This window comes from Anoplophora glabripennis, unplaced genomic scaffold, assembly GCF_000390285.2.
Source record: "Anoplophora glabripennis isolate ALB-LARVAE unplaced genomic scaffold, Agla_2.0 scaffold67, whole genome shotgun sequence".
NCBI classification, from domain to species: domain Eukaryota; kingdom Metazoa; phylum Arthropoda; class Insecta; order Coleoptera; family Cerambycidae; genus Anoplophora; species Anoplophora glabripennis.
Genome location: NW_019416806.1, coordinates 1,625,053 through 1,641,953, shown reverse-complemented (window position 1 = coordinate 1,641,953; position 16,901 = coordinate 1,625,053). Strand labels below are relative to the sequence as shown.

Genomic DNA, 16,901 nt, shown 5'->3' with positions numbered 1-16,901 from the left:
TTAACGACCAGCAATAATCGGCTAATACATATATTTATATCCGATCTACCTTGGTACCGACACTCCATAATATATTGTTGGAATCTCTCTCCCTGCTCCTCAATGTAGTCAACCAAATTTTCTGGGAAATAATCCAAATGAGCCATTTATGTTGTTCGTATTTGATTCTATGTAAGACTATCCTCAGATTACCGCATTCTTGTTTCAATGTGCCACAAGTATGGCTGCATACACATTTGTATTTTGCAGTATAACAGCTTTCATGCTTCTCTTTGACGAATCAATGAACAGTCCACTCTACTCGTTAAGTTTATAACATCTATGTTTGAAGCGATTCATACAATATCATTGTAGTAACCTAAGGAGAATTCTATATCGTTAGAAACATATTCCTTGTTTCTGTACTGATAGTAAAAAGCTTTAACTTTTCCGGCTTGCTTAGTATTTTTTTTTAACCATGATATTAGGAACGTTGCTCCATTCTCTGCCAGGCCCAAATCTCGAACATCATTTAATTTTTTTTGTGATATTGTCCCTGTCTTTCTCACAACGTGATATGGAATATATTTGCCATCACTAGTATCAGTGATAGTTTCATTGCCACCCAAATTTTCTCCTTTTTTAATATCTTGGTGAAACCTTTCTCTCTGCTCAAACCCAATCAAAGTTTTCACTTAAGTTTAAAACCAAAATATTTGTATAAGCATCTTTCGTATATTGATTGATATTTTTCTATTAGAAAGTATTTAATAGACCTGATCGGTTCAAACGGACATCAGAATCGGATTCAACGACCCCAAAACGTATAGATATGTTTACTTATATATTTTTACGTTTACGTATATATAAGTTTACTTTGTTTTCAATTGATTCTCTACATTTGACCTAGAACTGACCTCAACCCAGATCTGATTGAGTCAAACGGATTACAAATTCGGTATTCGGCAACCCCAAAACTTATAGATATGTAGATTTACTTTGTTGGCAATTGATTCTCTACAATTGACCTTGAAGTGAACTTAAACCAGATCTGACCAAGTCAAACGGACACCGGATTCGGCGACTCCAAAAACGTATAGATACGTAGGTTTAGTTTGTTGATAATTGATTTTCTACATTTGAGCTTGAACTGACCTTAAACCAGAGCTAATCACGTCAAACGGACACCGGATTCAGACTTGGCGACCCCAAAAACGTATAGATACATAGGTTTAGTTTGTTGATAATTGATTTTCTACATTTGACCTTGAACTGACCTTAAACCAGAGCTAATCGTGTCAAATGGACACCGGATTCGGATTAAGCTACCCCAAAACCATATGGATACCATGGCCTTTGCTACGACTCCCTCTAGCGGGAGGTTCTACACTGGGCAAAAGCGTGTAGCAAAAAAAAGGTAAGTCAAATCCTAGGCCTGCCCGGAGGACCTAGTATAGACTAGCTCTCTCTCACTAGATCTCCTCAGGGTCGTTTTACCTGGCGGTGGCCAGCCAATTGCCCAGACGAGACGATGACTCTAAATAAACATAAAAAATAAAGCTTGAGCTGAGACAGTTATTCAAGAATATTCCTTGTTCGAGAAATAAAACCAGGCAATTCCCCAACAAACAATTTATTAGTGAATAATAAATAGAATATACTACGGTTAATTAGCGGAATGGCCTCGTAAGGTAGACACTCTGTAGGTGTGAATAATGACAAATGATGTATATAATGTCACANCTCCTCGTCGATAATTTGTTGTTTAGCCGGAGAGACAGCGTAGTATCGTTGTTTTATCGGTTTGGTACCAGGTACAAGCTCAATCTCATGCTCAACAAGATGAGTCAGTCCCCTGGAAGTTTCCATTAGCTGCTTGTTTCTTGCAACCAATGTATCCAGAGCTTCTCTCTGGGAAGGACTTAAAGCAGAACTACTTTGAATACTATTCGCTTGCACTACCGGATCAGACTCAGAAAAATGCCAAATACTCTGCCTAAAATCAGGAACAATGTCCATAGACATCCAAAAATCTATTCCCAAAATGAGCCGATGTGGTAATTGAGGAACAACTAAAATGTCGATAATTCGGGTCTTATCCATTAAACATATAGGAGTCGAAATATACCCTATACTCACACATGACTGACCATTCGCAACAGTACATGCAGTCTCAACAGGTTTCAGTACTAGACCTACCCGCTTCAAAATTTCGTAGCCCGGGCTACCCACTAATGTTCTAGAGGCTCCAGAATCTAATAAACCAACTAAAGGACAACCTAGCACGGATACTTCTAAATAAGGACGCATATCACCTGACACCTGAGCAAAAACGAAATCGAGGAAAATTTTTCTCCTAATGACAGTCTCACTATTGTCACTAATCGGGTTGGTCGAAGGACTATTCGGGGAAGGAACTTGTCGACCAGCTAGTGCCTCCCGGGAACGTTTCCCGAAGGGTTACAGGTTGGACATTTCCTAACAGTAACACCTACCTTACCACACTTAAAGCAAAAAATTCTCCGAGCTGCGGAACAGTTTCGGAATCTATGGCCCAGTTGACCACAATTGTAGCAATTACCAGAGATGTCACCATTACTACGAACTTCATTCAACTCTATACTACTCGAAATAGATCTCGAATTAGAGGTTCCCACAAAAGCAAAATCAGGTTCAACATAGGTATTCCTTTTCCTAGCGGGTGGACGATAGTTGTCGGCTCTATACTTTTTCTTTTCTAATTTAAGACACTCATCCTCTAACTCAGACAATGAATTGACAACAGGAAGTTGCATAATATAGAAAGGGGCTAAATTCCTAGTAATTAATCGTAACTGCACATCTTCTGCTACTGTCCCATAGCGACGAAACATTGAAAGCATACAAGAAAAATATTCGATAAAGCTTTCAGAAGGATCCTGGGTGCGAGACAAAATTTCATCAAACAGTCGTTCTTTATAATCTGGAGGTTCGTAATGTCTTATCAATAATCGACGTAACTCTTCCCAATTAGAAACACGATCCTTATTCGAACGAAACCAAAGGAGAGCTTTTCCCTCAAACAGATCAATAGCAGACTCAAAAACTTGTTGTACGCTAACATTTCGAGCTATACTAAGCTCTTGGACTCTTTCCAGAAAATTGTGAACAGAAAGTCCTTTAGGGTCACCAGAAAATTTTAAATTCCATTTTTGAACAGGTTGAGACGAAGAAGGAGGGGGAGGAGAACGAGTAGAGTTAAGCGCAGAGGCAGCCGGATCTACAATACTATCAACAGACACATTACCTTGAGCTGCAGCCTCAGAAAATACGGATTCATATCCACCAGCAACATCACGTGACATAAAATTATCAAGGAAATCTAATAACTTCAAACTATCAGAAAGATAAGCAGAACGTAGTTGACTCTGTTCAGAAGTTAACGAACTAGTTGGCATCTGATCAATACGATGAAGAACATGGTATAATCTACTTCTAATAACTTCAGGACTCTGTTTAAGCGTACCAGAAAGAAGTTTATCTAATAATCCCTGTAACTCTAAACACTTATCACGAATCGTTTTCAACTCATCATCAATATTTAAATTATACTCGGGGTAACTCAAAGACGTATCTGATTTTTCAAGCCTTAACAAAGGTCTCAAACAAGTGCGTAACTCATCTACCGTTTTTGTTTCATCGCAAGTGACTCCACGTATAGCTAATTCAAAAATTAATTCATCTTTCTTAAGTCGATTAATGTCCATTTTAAGAGAAGCCATCGCGTGAGAGGTAAAACTACAGCAAAAAGTTAACTATTAAACACGTGTAAAATACTACTATTTAATCAAAAATAATTTTAAAATCTACTTGATTACTAAAGGAACCGAAACATTAAACACTCGGTATGTTTCGGACTCGAAATAGCTACCAAAAAAAATATACCAATTGTATACTACTATTAAAGCTACAATAAAAAGAAATCACCCCCAAAATAACAATAAGCGAAGCGGACTCTAGCTTAGGGATAGCAATAACACGAATTTTACACTCTAACACGAAAGCGAAATAAAAAAAAAATCTCAATCACAAGATCCAGCGCAAACTGTACGTAACTACAAAATTTCCAAACAAAATCTCAATATACATATACCTTAAATTCAGAGAAACGTCAAAGTATAGCGACAATAATATCAATAAAATGTACTAAAAAAAACATATACACATATGCACAGTGAGTGTATATTTCATCGAAAAAAGGAATATTCTTTACAATTTAGTTGGGCGCCATTCCTGCTACGACTCCCTCTAGCGGGAGGTTCTACACTGGGCAAAAGAGTGTAGCAAAAAAAAAAGGTAAGTCAAATCCTAGGCCTGCCCGGAGGACCTAGTATAGACTAGCTCTCTCTCACTAGATCTCCTCAGGGTCGTTTTACCTGGCGGTGGCCAGCCAATTGCCCAGACGAGAAGATGACTCTAAATAAACATAAAAAACCAAAGCTTGAGCTGAGACAGTTATTCAAGAATATTCCTTGTTCGAGAAATAAAACCAGGCAATTCCCCAACAAACAATTTATTAGTGAATAATAAATAGAATATACTACGGTTAATTAGCGGAATGGCCTCGTAAGGTAGACACTCTGTAGGTGTGAATAATGACAAATGATGTATATAATGTCACAAACAGTAATTAACAAGAGAGTCTCGCAAGGTAGACACTCTGTATATGTAAATAATGACAAATGGTGTATATAATGTCGCAAACAGTAATTAACAAGAGGGTCTCGCAAGGTAGACACTCTGTAAATGTAAATAATGACAAATAATGTATCTAATGGCACAAACAATAACTAACGAGAGGGTCTCGCAAGGTAGACACTCCGTATATGTAAATAATGACAAATTAGGTATATAAAGGAACAAACAGTACATTAACAAGACGTTGCCAACAAAACCTTAACTACTCGCTATACTTATCAGTTTTTTCACTCGGTATGACTGCTGGGGTGTTACTGGTACAGGGTCGCCCTGTCTCGGGATCGAGGGGTGAAGTTCTAGCTGTCTAAATCGAAGGACGTCCGCGCCAAGGTCCACCAAACCACATGGGGCGTATGGGTGATAGTTCACCAAGCAGGGGTTTCGCCAACAACAATCAAACTCGTCACAGTCGACGTGGGGAAGCAGAAAATAAACATCCCAAGGACGGAGGTGATGAAAGAGGAAGCAGAAAAAAAAACCCTGTATAGAAATACGGTTGTAATAACGGTAAAACTAAATCACGAGAACACTGCATGCTCTGTATAACTAGGTGAAAATAATGAGAAGAAAAATTACCTTTTTACTAAGGGTTTTTTTCCACAGAAGGGAGGTCGAACCTCCACTCTCGACGAGGGCCTTCTACTGACGGAAACTGATAGCTTCGATTAATAAAACGGGCTCAACTTCTGTACCTTCAGCTCGTAAAGTCGAAATGTGCTGTCTATTTCCCAAAATAGTTTAATTCTCCATCAAACGAGAAAATACGGTATCCAGACAACCACACTACACTAGAGAATTATTTAGAGCCTCGATGAAAAAGTATCCCTTGCGGATGCTTCAAATAATGCACAAATTTTCCATCAAAGAACATGCAGCCATTTCGCCTTTGACAGTCACAGCGAGAATCAGAACGGAAACCAGAAATTGGTAGGGGGAGGGAACGAACACCGCGCGACGGAGAAATTCCTTTCAGTGGCCGTGGTACCACTGTCGCGAATTGAAAACGGACTAAGCATACGGGTGGCCGGAATTCGACCGCGGCAAGCGCGAGGAACCAAAGGTAGCGAGGTAACCAAAGAAGGCGATACAATGCGATTAAACGCTATTGTGATGATTTACGCTACCGCAAAATTAAACCGTAACAAACATTTTATCTGCTCCCACAGTTGTTTAGGGTTCATGAAATAAGATTAGGTTTTATTTTTTGACATTTCTTAATCAATTCATTTTGATATTATTCGAAATCTTGCAAAGTCACCTTGGTTGTTTGGATTTTGTCGTTTATAAACAAAGCTACATAAAAGTTGCACTTTTGCTGGTTTTGAATTATTATTTCTAAATGAGTGATTTTCAAATAGAAGGTGCAGCAAATACTGCCTGCTAATTTTTATTGCCTTAGATGTCGAAAGTACGCTACGGACGAGCATATAGAAATTTCAAAGAATGGTGCCAGAACAAAAATACTGGTGTTTCTGAAATGTCACTGCTACCATATTTCATGAAGAAGTCAAGATATCAATTTAAACAAAAACTAAGACTATTTTTAGTAGATAAGTGTTTTTATTTTGTATTGGAATATATTTTTGCTGTTGTGTTTTAGGTCATTATTTATTTATTTGACTATTGTTATACAATCCTTTTTTTGTCCACAACAAGATAAATAAAATAAAAAAAAGAATTTTAAAGTCACCCTGCCGCGGTAAACTGTTATAGTAGTTCCGATAACATAACTTTATTGGCTTATTCTTTTCTTGGAATTCCATCTCGACAAATATCATACGGACTTATATCCCAGCATTTTAAGAGATATCAGAAATATGTTTAAAATATTCTTATATGAATTTTTACGTAGAACACTATGGTGTACTCAGCTTTCTCCTTAATTCACATTTACCGGGGAAGTGTTACTGAAATAAAGTGTGCAATATTTTCTCTTTGTCCAACATTTTATAATTTGTTTGAATTTCATGATCAACATTTAATCTGAAAAAAAAACACCGGACTCTACGCAGGGGTTTTTGGGGTCGTTGATTCCGATGCCGAAGTCGGTTAAGCTCTATCACGTCGGGTTCAAGGTAATTTGAAAGTCAAACTAAGAAAAGGTAGTTGAAAAAATTTGAAAAATTGCATACATAGGTTTTTTGGGTAGTTGAGCTTGAATACGATGTCAGTTGACCTCTATCACCTCATGTTCAATGTTTGAAGGTTAAAGTAAGAATAGGACGTGAAAAAGATGGGAAACATTTTTTTAGGGACACTTACTCAGCTGCTTAGTTTTGACTGTTTATCTGTCTGCCTTTTTACCTGCACATCTGTTTGTTTGCTTGTTAGTGTGTATTTATCGTCCGCCTGTATTTTCTCTATGTCCATCTACCTGACATCCTGCCTTTTTACCTGCCTTTCTGTAGGTAATTTTGTCTACCTTTCTGTCTGACTAAATGACTAAATGTTTCTATCCGTCTGTTTTTCTGCCACCCTCTGTCTAAATGTCCATTGGCAGTCTGTCTGCCTCCTTGTCAGTTTGTCTCGGTTTTGCGTGATTGTACAAAAACTAGATTAAAAAAGAAACTTTTGAAAGCCTTCACAAATCCGTTTACTTCTCTCAACATAAGTGTATTAACCGAAATACGGGCAAGAACGCTTACGTTGTTCCTGGCATGATCCTCGAATCGCTTTTTATGTGCTTTATTTGTGTGTCTCTTTAGATTCCAGCAATAGTCTGCTAACATATTTTCCCCCAAACACCTTCATATCTTTATTCAAGTCCTGGTGCATTCTTTCTCCTTGTTCTTCACTAACAGCTGCCAGATTTTCTGGGAACCAATCAAGATGAGAATGAAGAAAATGAAGTTTCAGATTCATATATATGAAAAAAAAAAACATATGTATGAATTTTTAAGATTTTTTCAACCACTTTTTCTTAGTTTGACCTTCAAATGATCTTGAACCTGACGTGATGAAGCCTAACCGACCCGCTCATGGTAATCAACGACCCCAAAAACCCCTGGGGACCTAGTTAGAATCCGGTGTTTTTTTTTTCAAACTAAATATCGACCTGTGTTATTATTACAGTAGGTATTGTTAATATACGGTGTCCATTAATGAAATTGAAAAGAGGGAAAACTTTTTATTTTTCATTTTATAATTAAAAAATTCATTCTAAATTCTATTTCTATTCAGACTAAGAAGATTAAGAACTAGTTCAGTTAAGGGATATGTAAATAACGAATCATTTTTCAGCATTTGATATGTACAGGGTGGGCAAATAAGCGAGGTAAGCGGCTATATCTCAGAAACTAGTGATCGTAGAGAGCTACGGTAAAAAATTTTATAGGTAAAGTGGGCAAGGGAAAATGCTGGAAATTATTTTCAAGTTTCCAAGATGGCCGCCAGTGGGCGTTTCCACCATATTGAATTACATAAAGTTACGTTTCTCACGATTTTCCCCAATGAATGTAACAAAAAAGTATTTGCGTTTTAATGTTAACTTAAAGTCGAACATTTTTTGTAAAAACAATTTTTCTCTATCTTTCGAAATAAAGTGGTGGGGGGTATTTGAATGTTGTTTGAAATAAATGCCTGTAACTTCGAAACGGCTTAATGGATTTGGATAAATTTGGTATCATTGAAAAGAGCATTTCTTGGGCTTTTAGGTTTCTCGTAATCATGACAGTTGCGACCTACACGGCCGCCGATAGAGGGCGTTATTCGATATTATAACCAAAATATTGGATTTTCTCAAAAAATTTAAATGCGATGATATGACTTTTTTTAGACTAGAAAATAGACAAATGACCAACCAATAAGCCTGCGCAAACCGCATCTTAATATCTTTTTCCTAACTCAAATTATTAAAAAAAATACTAAACCAGGAAAATTCATATATCCCCATTTAAAAATGCATCGGTTGCTTTCGATAAGAAGGCAAGTAGTAGGCCATGGAAATAAAAGACAAACTCCTCTCTAAAATATTCACAAGAAATGTCAGTTTATTTAGTGCTGTGATTTTAAGTCGCACGTTTTCGTATTTATAAGCGATTTTCCTTTTAAATAAAGTTGTGGTCCTGAAAAGGACCGATTTTGAAAAAAGATTAATGCCTTCTGTGTTCAAATTGCCTTCCGTCATATTCCACACATTGTTCCAGTCTTTCTTGAGTCGACAGAACCGCAGCCTCGATTTCTACCGCTGATAGTTGACGAATTGAGTTTCGAATTCTGTTTTCCATATCCATTCGTGTTGTTGGTGGAGTTTGAAAAACAATGTCTTTTAAGCGTCCCCACAAGTAAAAATCAAGACATGTCAAGTCCGGAGATCTTGCCGGCCAAGGAAATAGGCTTCCCCTTCCTATCCAGCGTTCTCGAAAGGTCCCGTTAATATGGTTTCGGACATTAATTGAATAATGTGCCGGACAACCATCTAATTGCAGAAACATAGTTCTCCTAGTTTCGAGTGGCACATCTTCCAACAAAATTGGCAAGTCGTTGATCAAAAACTCTAAGAAGCGGTTACCAGTTAAAGCTTGATCAAAAAAATAAGGTCCAATAATTCTGTCCCCAATGATACCGCACCACACATTTAGGCTCCAGCGTCCCTGGTGCTGCACTTCTCTTAACCAATGCGGATTTTCAGCGGACCAATAATGCATATTATGACGGTTTACTCTACCATCACTACTAAAGGTAGCCTCGTCGGTCCAGAGAATTTCCGTTAAGAAATTTCTGTTTTCCTCAAGCATGCCTAGCATCCATTGACAATAATTTAATCTATTATCGAAATCTTGTTCATTTAGCGCCTGGTGCAAAACTATGTGGTAAGGATGTAATCTAAAAGTAAAAAACAACATATGCGTAAAAATAATATAATCAGAATAACACTGAATTGTGTATTTGAGAGTATGTGCTAAGATACTTGGAATAAGATAAAATTATTTACCTATAATCTTTCAAAATATTTCTAACAGTTGTTCGTGCTATTCCCAAGTCTAGAGACAATGTTCTAGTTCCTACATGTCTATCAAATTCTATGTAAGCCAAGACATTGATAATGTTTTCTTCGGTCCTTCCATTGCGACGCCTGCGACGTTTAGGACGACGAAAACTTCCAGTATCGCGTAATCGCTGTACCAAGCGCGGAAACATTCTTCTCCCGTAATGACGGCGATCTGGATACCGTGCCGCGTACTGTCTTGCAGCTATAGCTGCATTTTGAAAACACTCGAAATAAATCGCAATCATGTCAACGGCTTCATTATTTGTGAGAGGCATTTTGATTAAAAAGTACTCAAATTATACGCAATCAACAATATTAGGCTGCGTGTGACAAAAGTTTGACGTTACTTGGCAATATTTTTGTTAGGCGATTGTCGTGTCCATGGCCTACTACTTGCCTTCTTATCGAAAGCAACCGATGCATTTTTAAATGGGGATATATGAATTTTCCTGGTTTAGTATTTTTTTAAATAATTTGAGTTAGGAAAAAGATATTAAGATGCGGTTTGCGCAGGCTTATTGGTTGGTCATTTGTCTATTTTCTAGTCTAAAAAAAGTCATATCATCGCATTTAAATTTTTTGAGAAAATCCAATATTTTGGTTATAATATCGAATAACGCCCTCTATCGGCGGCCGTGTAGGTCGCAACTGTCATGATTACGAGAAACCTAAAAGCCCAAGAAATGCTCTTTTCAATGATACCAAATTTATCCAAATCCATTAAGCCGTTTCGAAGTTACAGGCATTTATTTAAAACAACATTCAAATACCCCCCACCACTTTATTTCGAAAGATAGAGAAAAATTGTTTTTACAAAAAATGTTCGACTTTAAGTTAACATTAAAACGCAAATACTTTTTTGTTACATTCATTGGGGAAAATCGCGAGAAACGTAACTTTATGTAATTCAAGATGGTGGAAACGCCCACTGGCGGCCATCTTGGAAACTTGAAAATAATTTCCAGCATTTTCCCTTGCCCACTTTACCTATAAAATTTTTTACCGAAGCTCTCTACGATCATTAGTTTCTGAGATACAGCCGCTTACCTCGCTTATTTGCCCACCCTATACGTACTTGTACGTACTGTACAACAGAAATTTTTGCATTTTGAGCAAATCTTTATGTTTAAAAAGTAATTGCAGCGTACTTCTATTTCTATAAATTAAAGTAGATCTTGTAAGCAGTAAAAATTTCTCAGAATATATGTTAATAATAATTCTTCTGATAAAGCAGATATTTAAAAAAAATATGTTTTGCACTAATGCATTCTGCATAAACGGATCGTTTTCTCAGGTTTATGTTATATTATTGGAAAGTTATAAAAAAATTTTGTGCCACAAAAATCCCTACATAACAAATAACAAATGTCAGAGACATATCGCGTTAAATAGAAAAAACCTATACAAAGTTTTTTTCATGTCTGTTATAACTGATTGTGAGATATAAAAGCCAATCAGTCAAGTTGACAAAAAAATATTTATATTATAGCCTAATATTAGTTATTCCCTTTCTGTCACTGCATCCTAAATTCCAAATCAAAACGGATGACCCTGTATTATGTTCCGTTTCAAAACAGCAATTAAATTACCTAATTGTGAATCATAAATGATTTACAAGCTATCAGAACCAGTCGAACTTTCTCGTGATGAAAATATATGAATGCGATGTTCATTGTTTGGGGAACACGAACTGTAGGTAACTGATATTGATATTAAAAAATATATCAACAAATTCGAATGGTTTTATTTCGGACTCGAAGCTTTAATTTTGGATATTATTTACGAGAACGATTGTTACAAAAGATGCGCATACACTTTGCTCCGCTTTACCCCAAAAATACCATCCAAACCAGCAAAAGCCGCGGTTTGCGTATATCACAATCAGCGCCTGATCATACCGGAACTAACGCGGTTAAAGTTTACTTTACACATCTATTAAGGACCCCGCAAACCCTTGGAGATTAAATTTCGATCTCGTGCGTTCTTTACACTTTATTAGGCTTGAAATTGAAATGGAAGTCATCTTTCGGAGGGACCGGAAACTCTTAAAAGGGCTAAGTTTCTCTACTCTATTATCAAACCGGGAAGCGAATTAACTTTTTTTTCAAAATGCTTGCTTGACTCTTAAACCTGAATACATTCAGAAATGTTTAAAGACAAAAATATTTTTACGAACGAAAGTATTAGCTTTACCGCAACTAAATAGTGTGAAAAATTTTGTAGAAACTGTCGTTAATTGAGAAAAAAGAATCCTTTAATAAAAATGACTACAATTTATAAAAAATACAAATCATGTCACTTTTACACTTATAAGCGGACTAGTATATACGAATTTTAATATTCATGGAAATTTGAACTAACAACTGAAACAAAATTATTTAAAAGCAATATTTTGTTAGGCTAATGCAAAATAAAAGAAAATTCCTGTAAAAATATATCAATACGTTTTGAGAATTATAGCAAAAATATTTTTTTTTATTTGCTATACCACAAAATAATTATATAATAAATAATATATCATTATATTTTAACTCTGACAAAACACAATTCATTAGATTCCATACAACACAAAAACACATTGATAGTTTGTAGGCATTTACCTTGTAACGTACTTTGCTGGGTTGCCAAATTTTTGTAACACCCTTTATATACTTTACTTGGTTTTGATTTTGCGGTGGTGACGGTTCGGTTCAGACGTTACTTGTGGCTGCCCCCGGTATACTACCAACTCTAAACGGAATCTTAATTCATAAGTGCAAATTTTAATTTACTAGATTTATTGACGTCACTGACGTCCCTATTTGGACGCCTACTTTATGACGACCCTTGACTACTAGTTTATCGGCGGCGGTGGTCGGCAGCCGGCGGTGGTGAGTGACGTCACAGAAACGTACTCCGGATTAAATCTTTTTGTGCGGATTGTCTCGGGCGCCAGTTTCCCAATCGGTTACGTGGGGGAAACTCCACGTGAAACCTACCCTCGGTTTAGAGTAAGTACTCGGGATAGCTGCAGTGAAGAAAGTTTAATTCCAGGGGTCTGTTATATTTCTCTTAATTTCAAGCAAAGTAGTTCTCTGAGTGTAGTGTTATTTTCCTTTCAAAATAAACGGTCTTATCAGTGTAGGTCACAAAAAGATAGTGCGACTTTTTACTGAGCGGAATTTATCAATCTTATCGGTGTTAAGAATGAATACAAACGGGAATTATATTTACTAGATTTATTAATCAGGCCTATTGAACTTGAAACAAACAAACAAAAGTAAAACAGATTCTTATTACAGTTATTATAAACAACTAAAATTAGAAATGTACAAATAATGTACAAACGGTGGGAATAAAAATAGAATTGGTTAGAGCAATTATATATCACGGGATTAAAAATGCCTATTCGGTTTTCCGGCGCTGTAAAGAATTACAAAATTAGAACATACTAAAATATCGGTGGTCAGGACACAAAAATCGGTATGGTAGGCAAATGCAGTATTAGGCGGTTAGTTTATTTTTACAATAAACAATCTAATACTATAAGAAACGGTACGCCAACGGTATTCGGTTTTAATTTCGGTCGGTGCTAGAAAGAAAAACACAGTTAGCAAATCAGAGTAATAAATAATCAACAAATATGCCGATTCCAAATGGCTCTGAAACAAAGAAAAATAGATTACGGGCTACTCTAATGCTACAAATAAATATCGTCGGCGGTTTCTAGCAAATGCAACGGAAATATGCGGAGTTAATACCAGCCAAGGAGGAAGCGAAGCAAGCAATACACAAATGGCATAAATAAGCAAACGGTGATCAGGTACAGGAATATTTTGGGTGACGGGAGGCAAAGTCTATTCGAGTGCACGTTCGGACGCGCGGCCGGTGACAGATTTCTCCTGGAAGCGGTGTTATGCACAGCCAACTCCCTGGGTCTATCCGTCGGTACGGCTGGCACTTAACGTCTTCCGCTGGCGATGTTATGCACAGTCAACCAGCAGTTTCAGTCAAGGTACCTCGCAACGTTCGTCAAAACGAGGGCGATGTTATGCACAGTCAACCCGCCGCCAGACAACGCCGCTGCCGCACCACGTACTGTATACGACAGATGTCTCCTGAAAGCGGTGTTATGCACAGCCAACTTCCTGGGTCTATCTGTCACGGTTTGGCCAGCACCTAACGTCTTCCACTGGCGATGTTATGCACAGTCAACCAGCGGTTTCAGTTAATGTGCCCTAGCTACGTTCCTCAAAACGAAGGCGATGTTATGCACAGTCAACCTCCGCCCGATAACGCCGCCGCCGCACCGGACAGCACTTAGTTCAAAATAGAGTTCAAAACTCGGCAGGACTTATACCAATATCAGGACAAGTAAAGATCAGGAAATACAAATTGCTTACTTATTCCGGGTCGCTGCTCCTGGTGGCTAACTCCTTCGGTTCGGATGACGGTCTCTGGGTCGGTGTCAGGTCCTCGGGGTGTTCCTCAGGGCTGGAGCTGGAGCTCTACGAGTTCAGGATCTGAACTGCCTGTTTTCGTCCAGGCACGGTTGTTTTATTGCCACAATCCCCCCTTAACTGACCAGGAGTCTTGGTGAGATTATGCGCGCGGCACTCGTCAGAGTGGGGCAAACGGACGGTTCAACTCGACTCGCGGACAATAATTGCTCTCGCCAATTAAGTTAATTAAATAAATAACTAGCGAAACTCTTATACAAAACATAACATAAATACTGGTTCATTACATCCTGAACTCATGTTTGGACACATTCATGTGTAAATATTTTTAGAAAATTTAAACTTCTTACCTTGTATGGCCTGTATATTTATGAGATCTGTCTGTTTGTTTTTAATAACAAATTACAATTTTTTACCAGTTCTGATATCCATAATAAAAATACTCGGACCAGGAATGACTTGCATCTTCCTTACTCGAGAGTAAATATTACTTACTGGGATGTGGTGGTAGGGAAATTTTTGTAGAAATAATAACACCTGGTTTTTTTAATACAAAGGTACGAATGAACGTAGATATGGTCTTGGCACGAAATAAACCACTATTTTCTTTACTGAGCTTCGAGCGTGAATTAGGAGTTTTTGCACCTACACTTTCAAAGGTTTATGTGTTTACGGGACATTTTTTTTTGGTTACGAGTTTGTTTAAATGTTGAGCGTTTACGGCGTTAAAGTTGTTTTAAGTTGACTGGTAAAATTTGGAGAATTCTTTTTGTTAATAGTTACTGTAGGCGGCCGCTCACATCAAACTCGCGCCACCGCGCGCATCACTTTTATTCAACTTATCAATTCAACTACTCTACGTTAGTTACCTCACCAAATTATATCAAACACAATTAGCAAATTACCAGTGGAAATTTCAAGCATTACCTACAGCAACTATTAACAAAAAGAATTCTCCAAATGTTACCAGTCAACTTAAAACAACTTTAACGCCGTAAACGCTCAACATTTAAACAAACTCGTAACCAAAAAAAACTGTTCCTTAAACACATAAACCTTTGAAAGTGTAGGTGCAAAAACTCCTAATTCACGCTCGAAGCTCAGTAAAGAAAATAGTGGTTTATTTCGTGCCAAGACCATATCGACGTTCATTCGTACCTTTGTATTAAAAAAACCAGGTGTTATTATTTCTACAAAAATTTCCCTACCACCACATCCCAGTGCAGTGCGAAATCAGAGCAGTGTTCTTGGATAACCTACCCAGTATTCTTCAGGATTACCCAGGTCTACTAAGCCATCAAAAGGTAAGTGCCGCATGGTTTTTCTAGTCTCAGGGCTCCTGGAACTAACTAGCCAATTGTGCAGTCGAATTAAATCAAATTTAACAATTTCAAGCCAGTAAAATCAGTATTAGTCACGTCATACGTAAATAGTCATTTATTTCTTTGCATTAATCAAAATAATTCAGTCAACTAGATGCGCTCCAATAATAAATAAGCATTCACATTCAAGTCTCAAGTACGTTAACATTATCTAAACTAACGTATCCAGGCGTTCCCCAAACCATTATCTCTTTGCATGCACCTTTTGTCACAGTGTTATTATTGTCACCCAGTGGACCGGAATTTCGCCGAGTTAACCTCTGACGCCGACCTCCACGTACATACGCACATAACCCTTACATTAGGTAAACCATACACACACATACATTCCATTCTTACAGGTTCTGTCAAATAGACAGATGGCGCCCAGGCAATAAATTTACGAATCAATCAGACATTCATACACTCAAACGCGCGTCACCTACACTATAACACCATCTCACACCCACACATACGTATCATAAATTCAAAGATAGCTGGACAAACGGGCGAAAGGACGGTTAGGAACACCCTCATGCTCTCACAACACCCGTTCCGAAGTAAAAAATAGTCATATATATTTTTTTTACAACCCCATGACCGACCCCCCGTAACACCACATACTATAGTTATAGGCCGGCAATTATCTAGTGATTTTTTTTTTAATACAGGGGTGACTTTACCTAGCTTTAAGGTTTGAGGAAAGTTCCCACTAATAAAAGACAGATTCACTAAGAATGTAAGTGGTTGTATAATTAAATTAAGAACTCGTTTAATTAAAAACATTGGGATGTCATCTGAACCAGATGATTTTTTTATTTTTCAGTTTATTTTTAAGTAGTTCATCATTGGTAAAAAGTTCCAAGAACAACGAATCTTTTGGTCTTGATATGCCTTTATTAGGGAAGTTTAACGTAACACTACTCATATTACAGTTAGAGGAAATTTTATTTATGATTTCCTTGGGTGTATTTATAAAATATTCATTAAACATAGAGGCAACTTCACAAGGGTTATCAATAACTCTGTCGTTTATTTTTACCGATATATTTGTGGTTTTCTTTTTCTTGTTGGTTATTTCAGCAACGATTTTCCAAGCCGCACGGCCTGCATTATCGGCGTTATTGATTTTATTTTGGTAGTATCTCTTTTTTGTTTGTTTAACAAGGAGGACATGATCTTTTTTAACTGACCGATATATATGAAGCAGATCCGGATTCATTTTTGAGAGATGAAATAATTGTTTAACTTTCTGGCTAGATACTCTAACACTATCATCAACCCAGTTTTTACCATTGTTATGGCCAATATGACACCTACGTTCAGGGAAATGCAATTGAAAATAATATAAAAGTATGTTATAGAAACTGTTAAAAGCATCATTTAAGTCAGATA

At 37.1% G+C, this 16,901-nt stretch overlaps 1 protein-coding gene and 1 long non-coding RNA gene across 2 annotated transcripts; both read right to left on the bottom strand.

Moving 5' to 3' along the window:
• Positions 1-1,722: 1,722 nt before the first annotated feature.
• LOC111691944 (uncharacterized protein K02A2.6-like) lies at positions 1,723-3,740 on the bottom strand (the record flags this gene model as incomplete). Its single annotated transcript, XM_023455491.1, is given in 2 exon segments — positions 1,723-2,415; positions 2,475-3,740. Coding segments are annotated over 2 exon segments (1,959 nt in total), but the record flags the coding sequence as incomplete, so codon positions are not given.
• Positions 3,741-4,515: 775 nt separating this feature from the next.
• On the bottom strand, positions 4,516-5,852 carry LOC111691941. Its single transcript, XR_002763098.1, has 2 exons — positions 5,293-5,852; positions 4,516-5,196 (listed from the first exon to the last, which is right to left on the bottom strand). It is a non-coding gene; the product is annotated as an uncharacterized LOC111691941 (long non-coding RNA).
• Between the last annotated feature and the right edge of the window lie 11,049 nt (positions 5,853-16,901).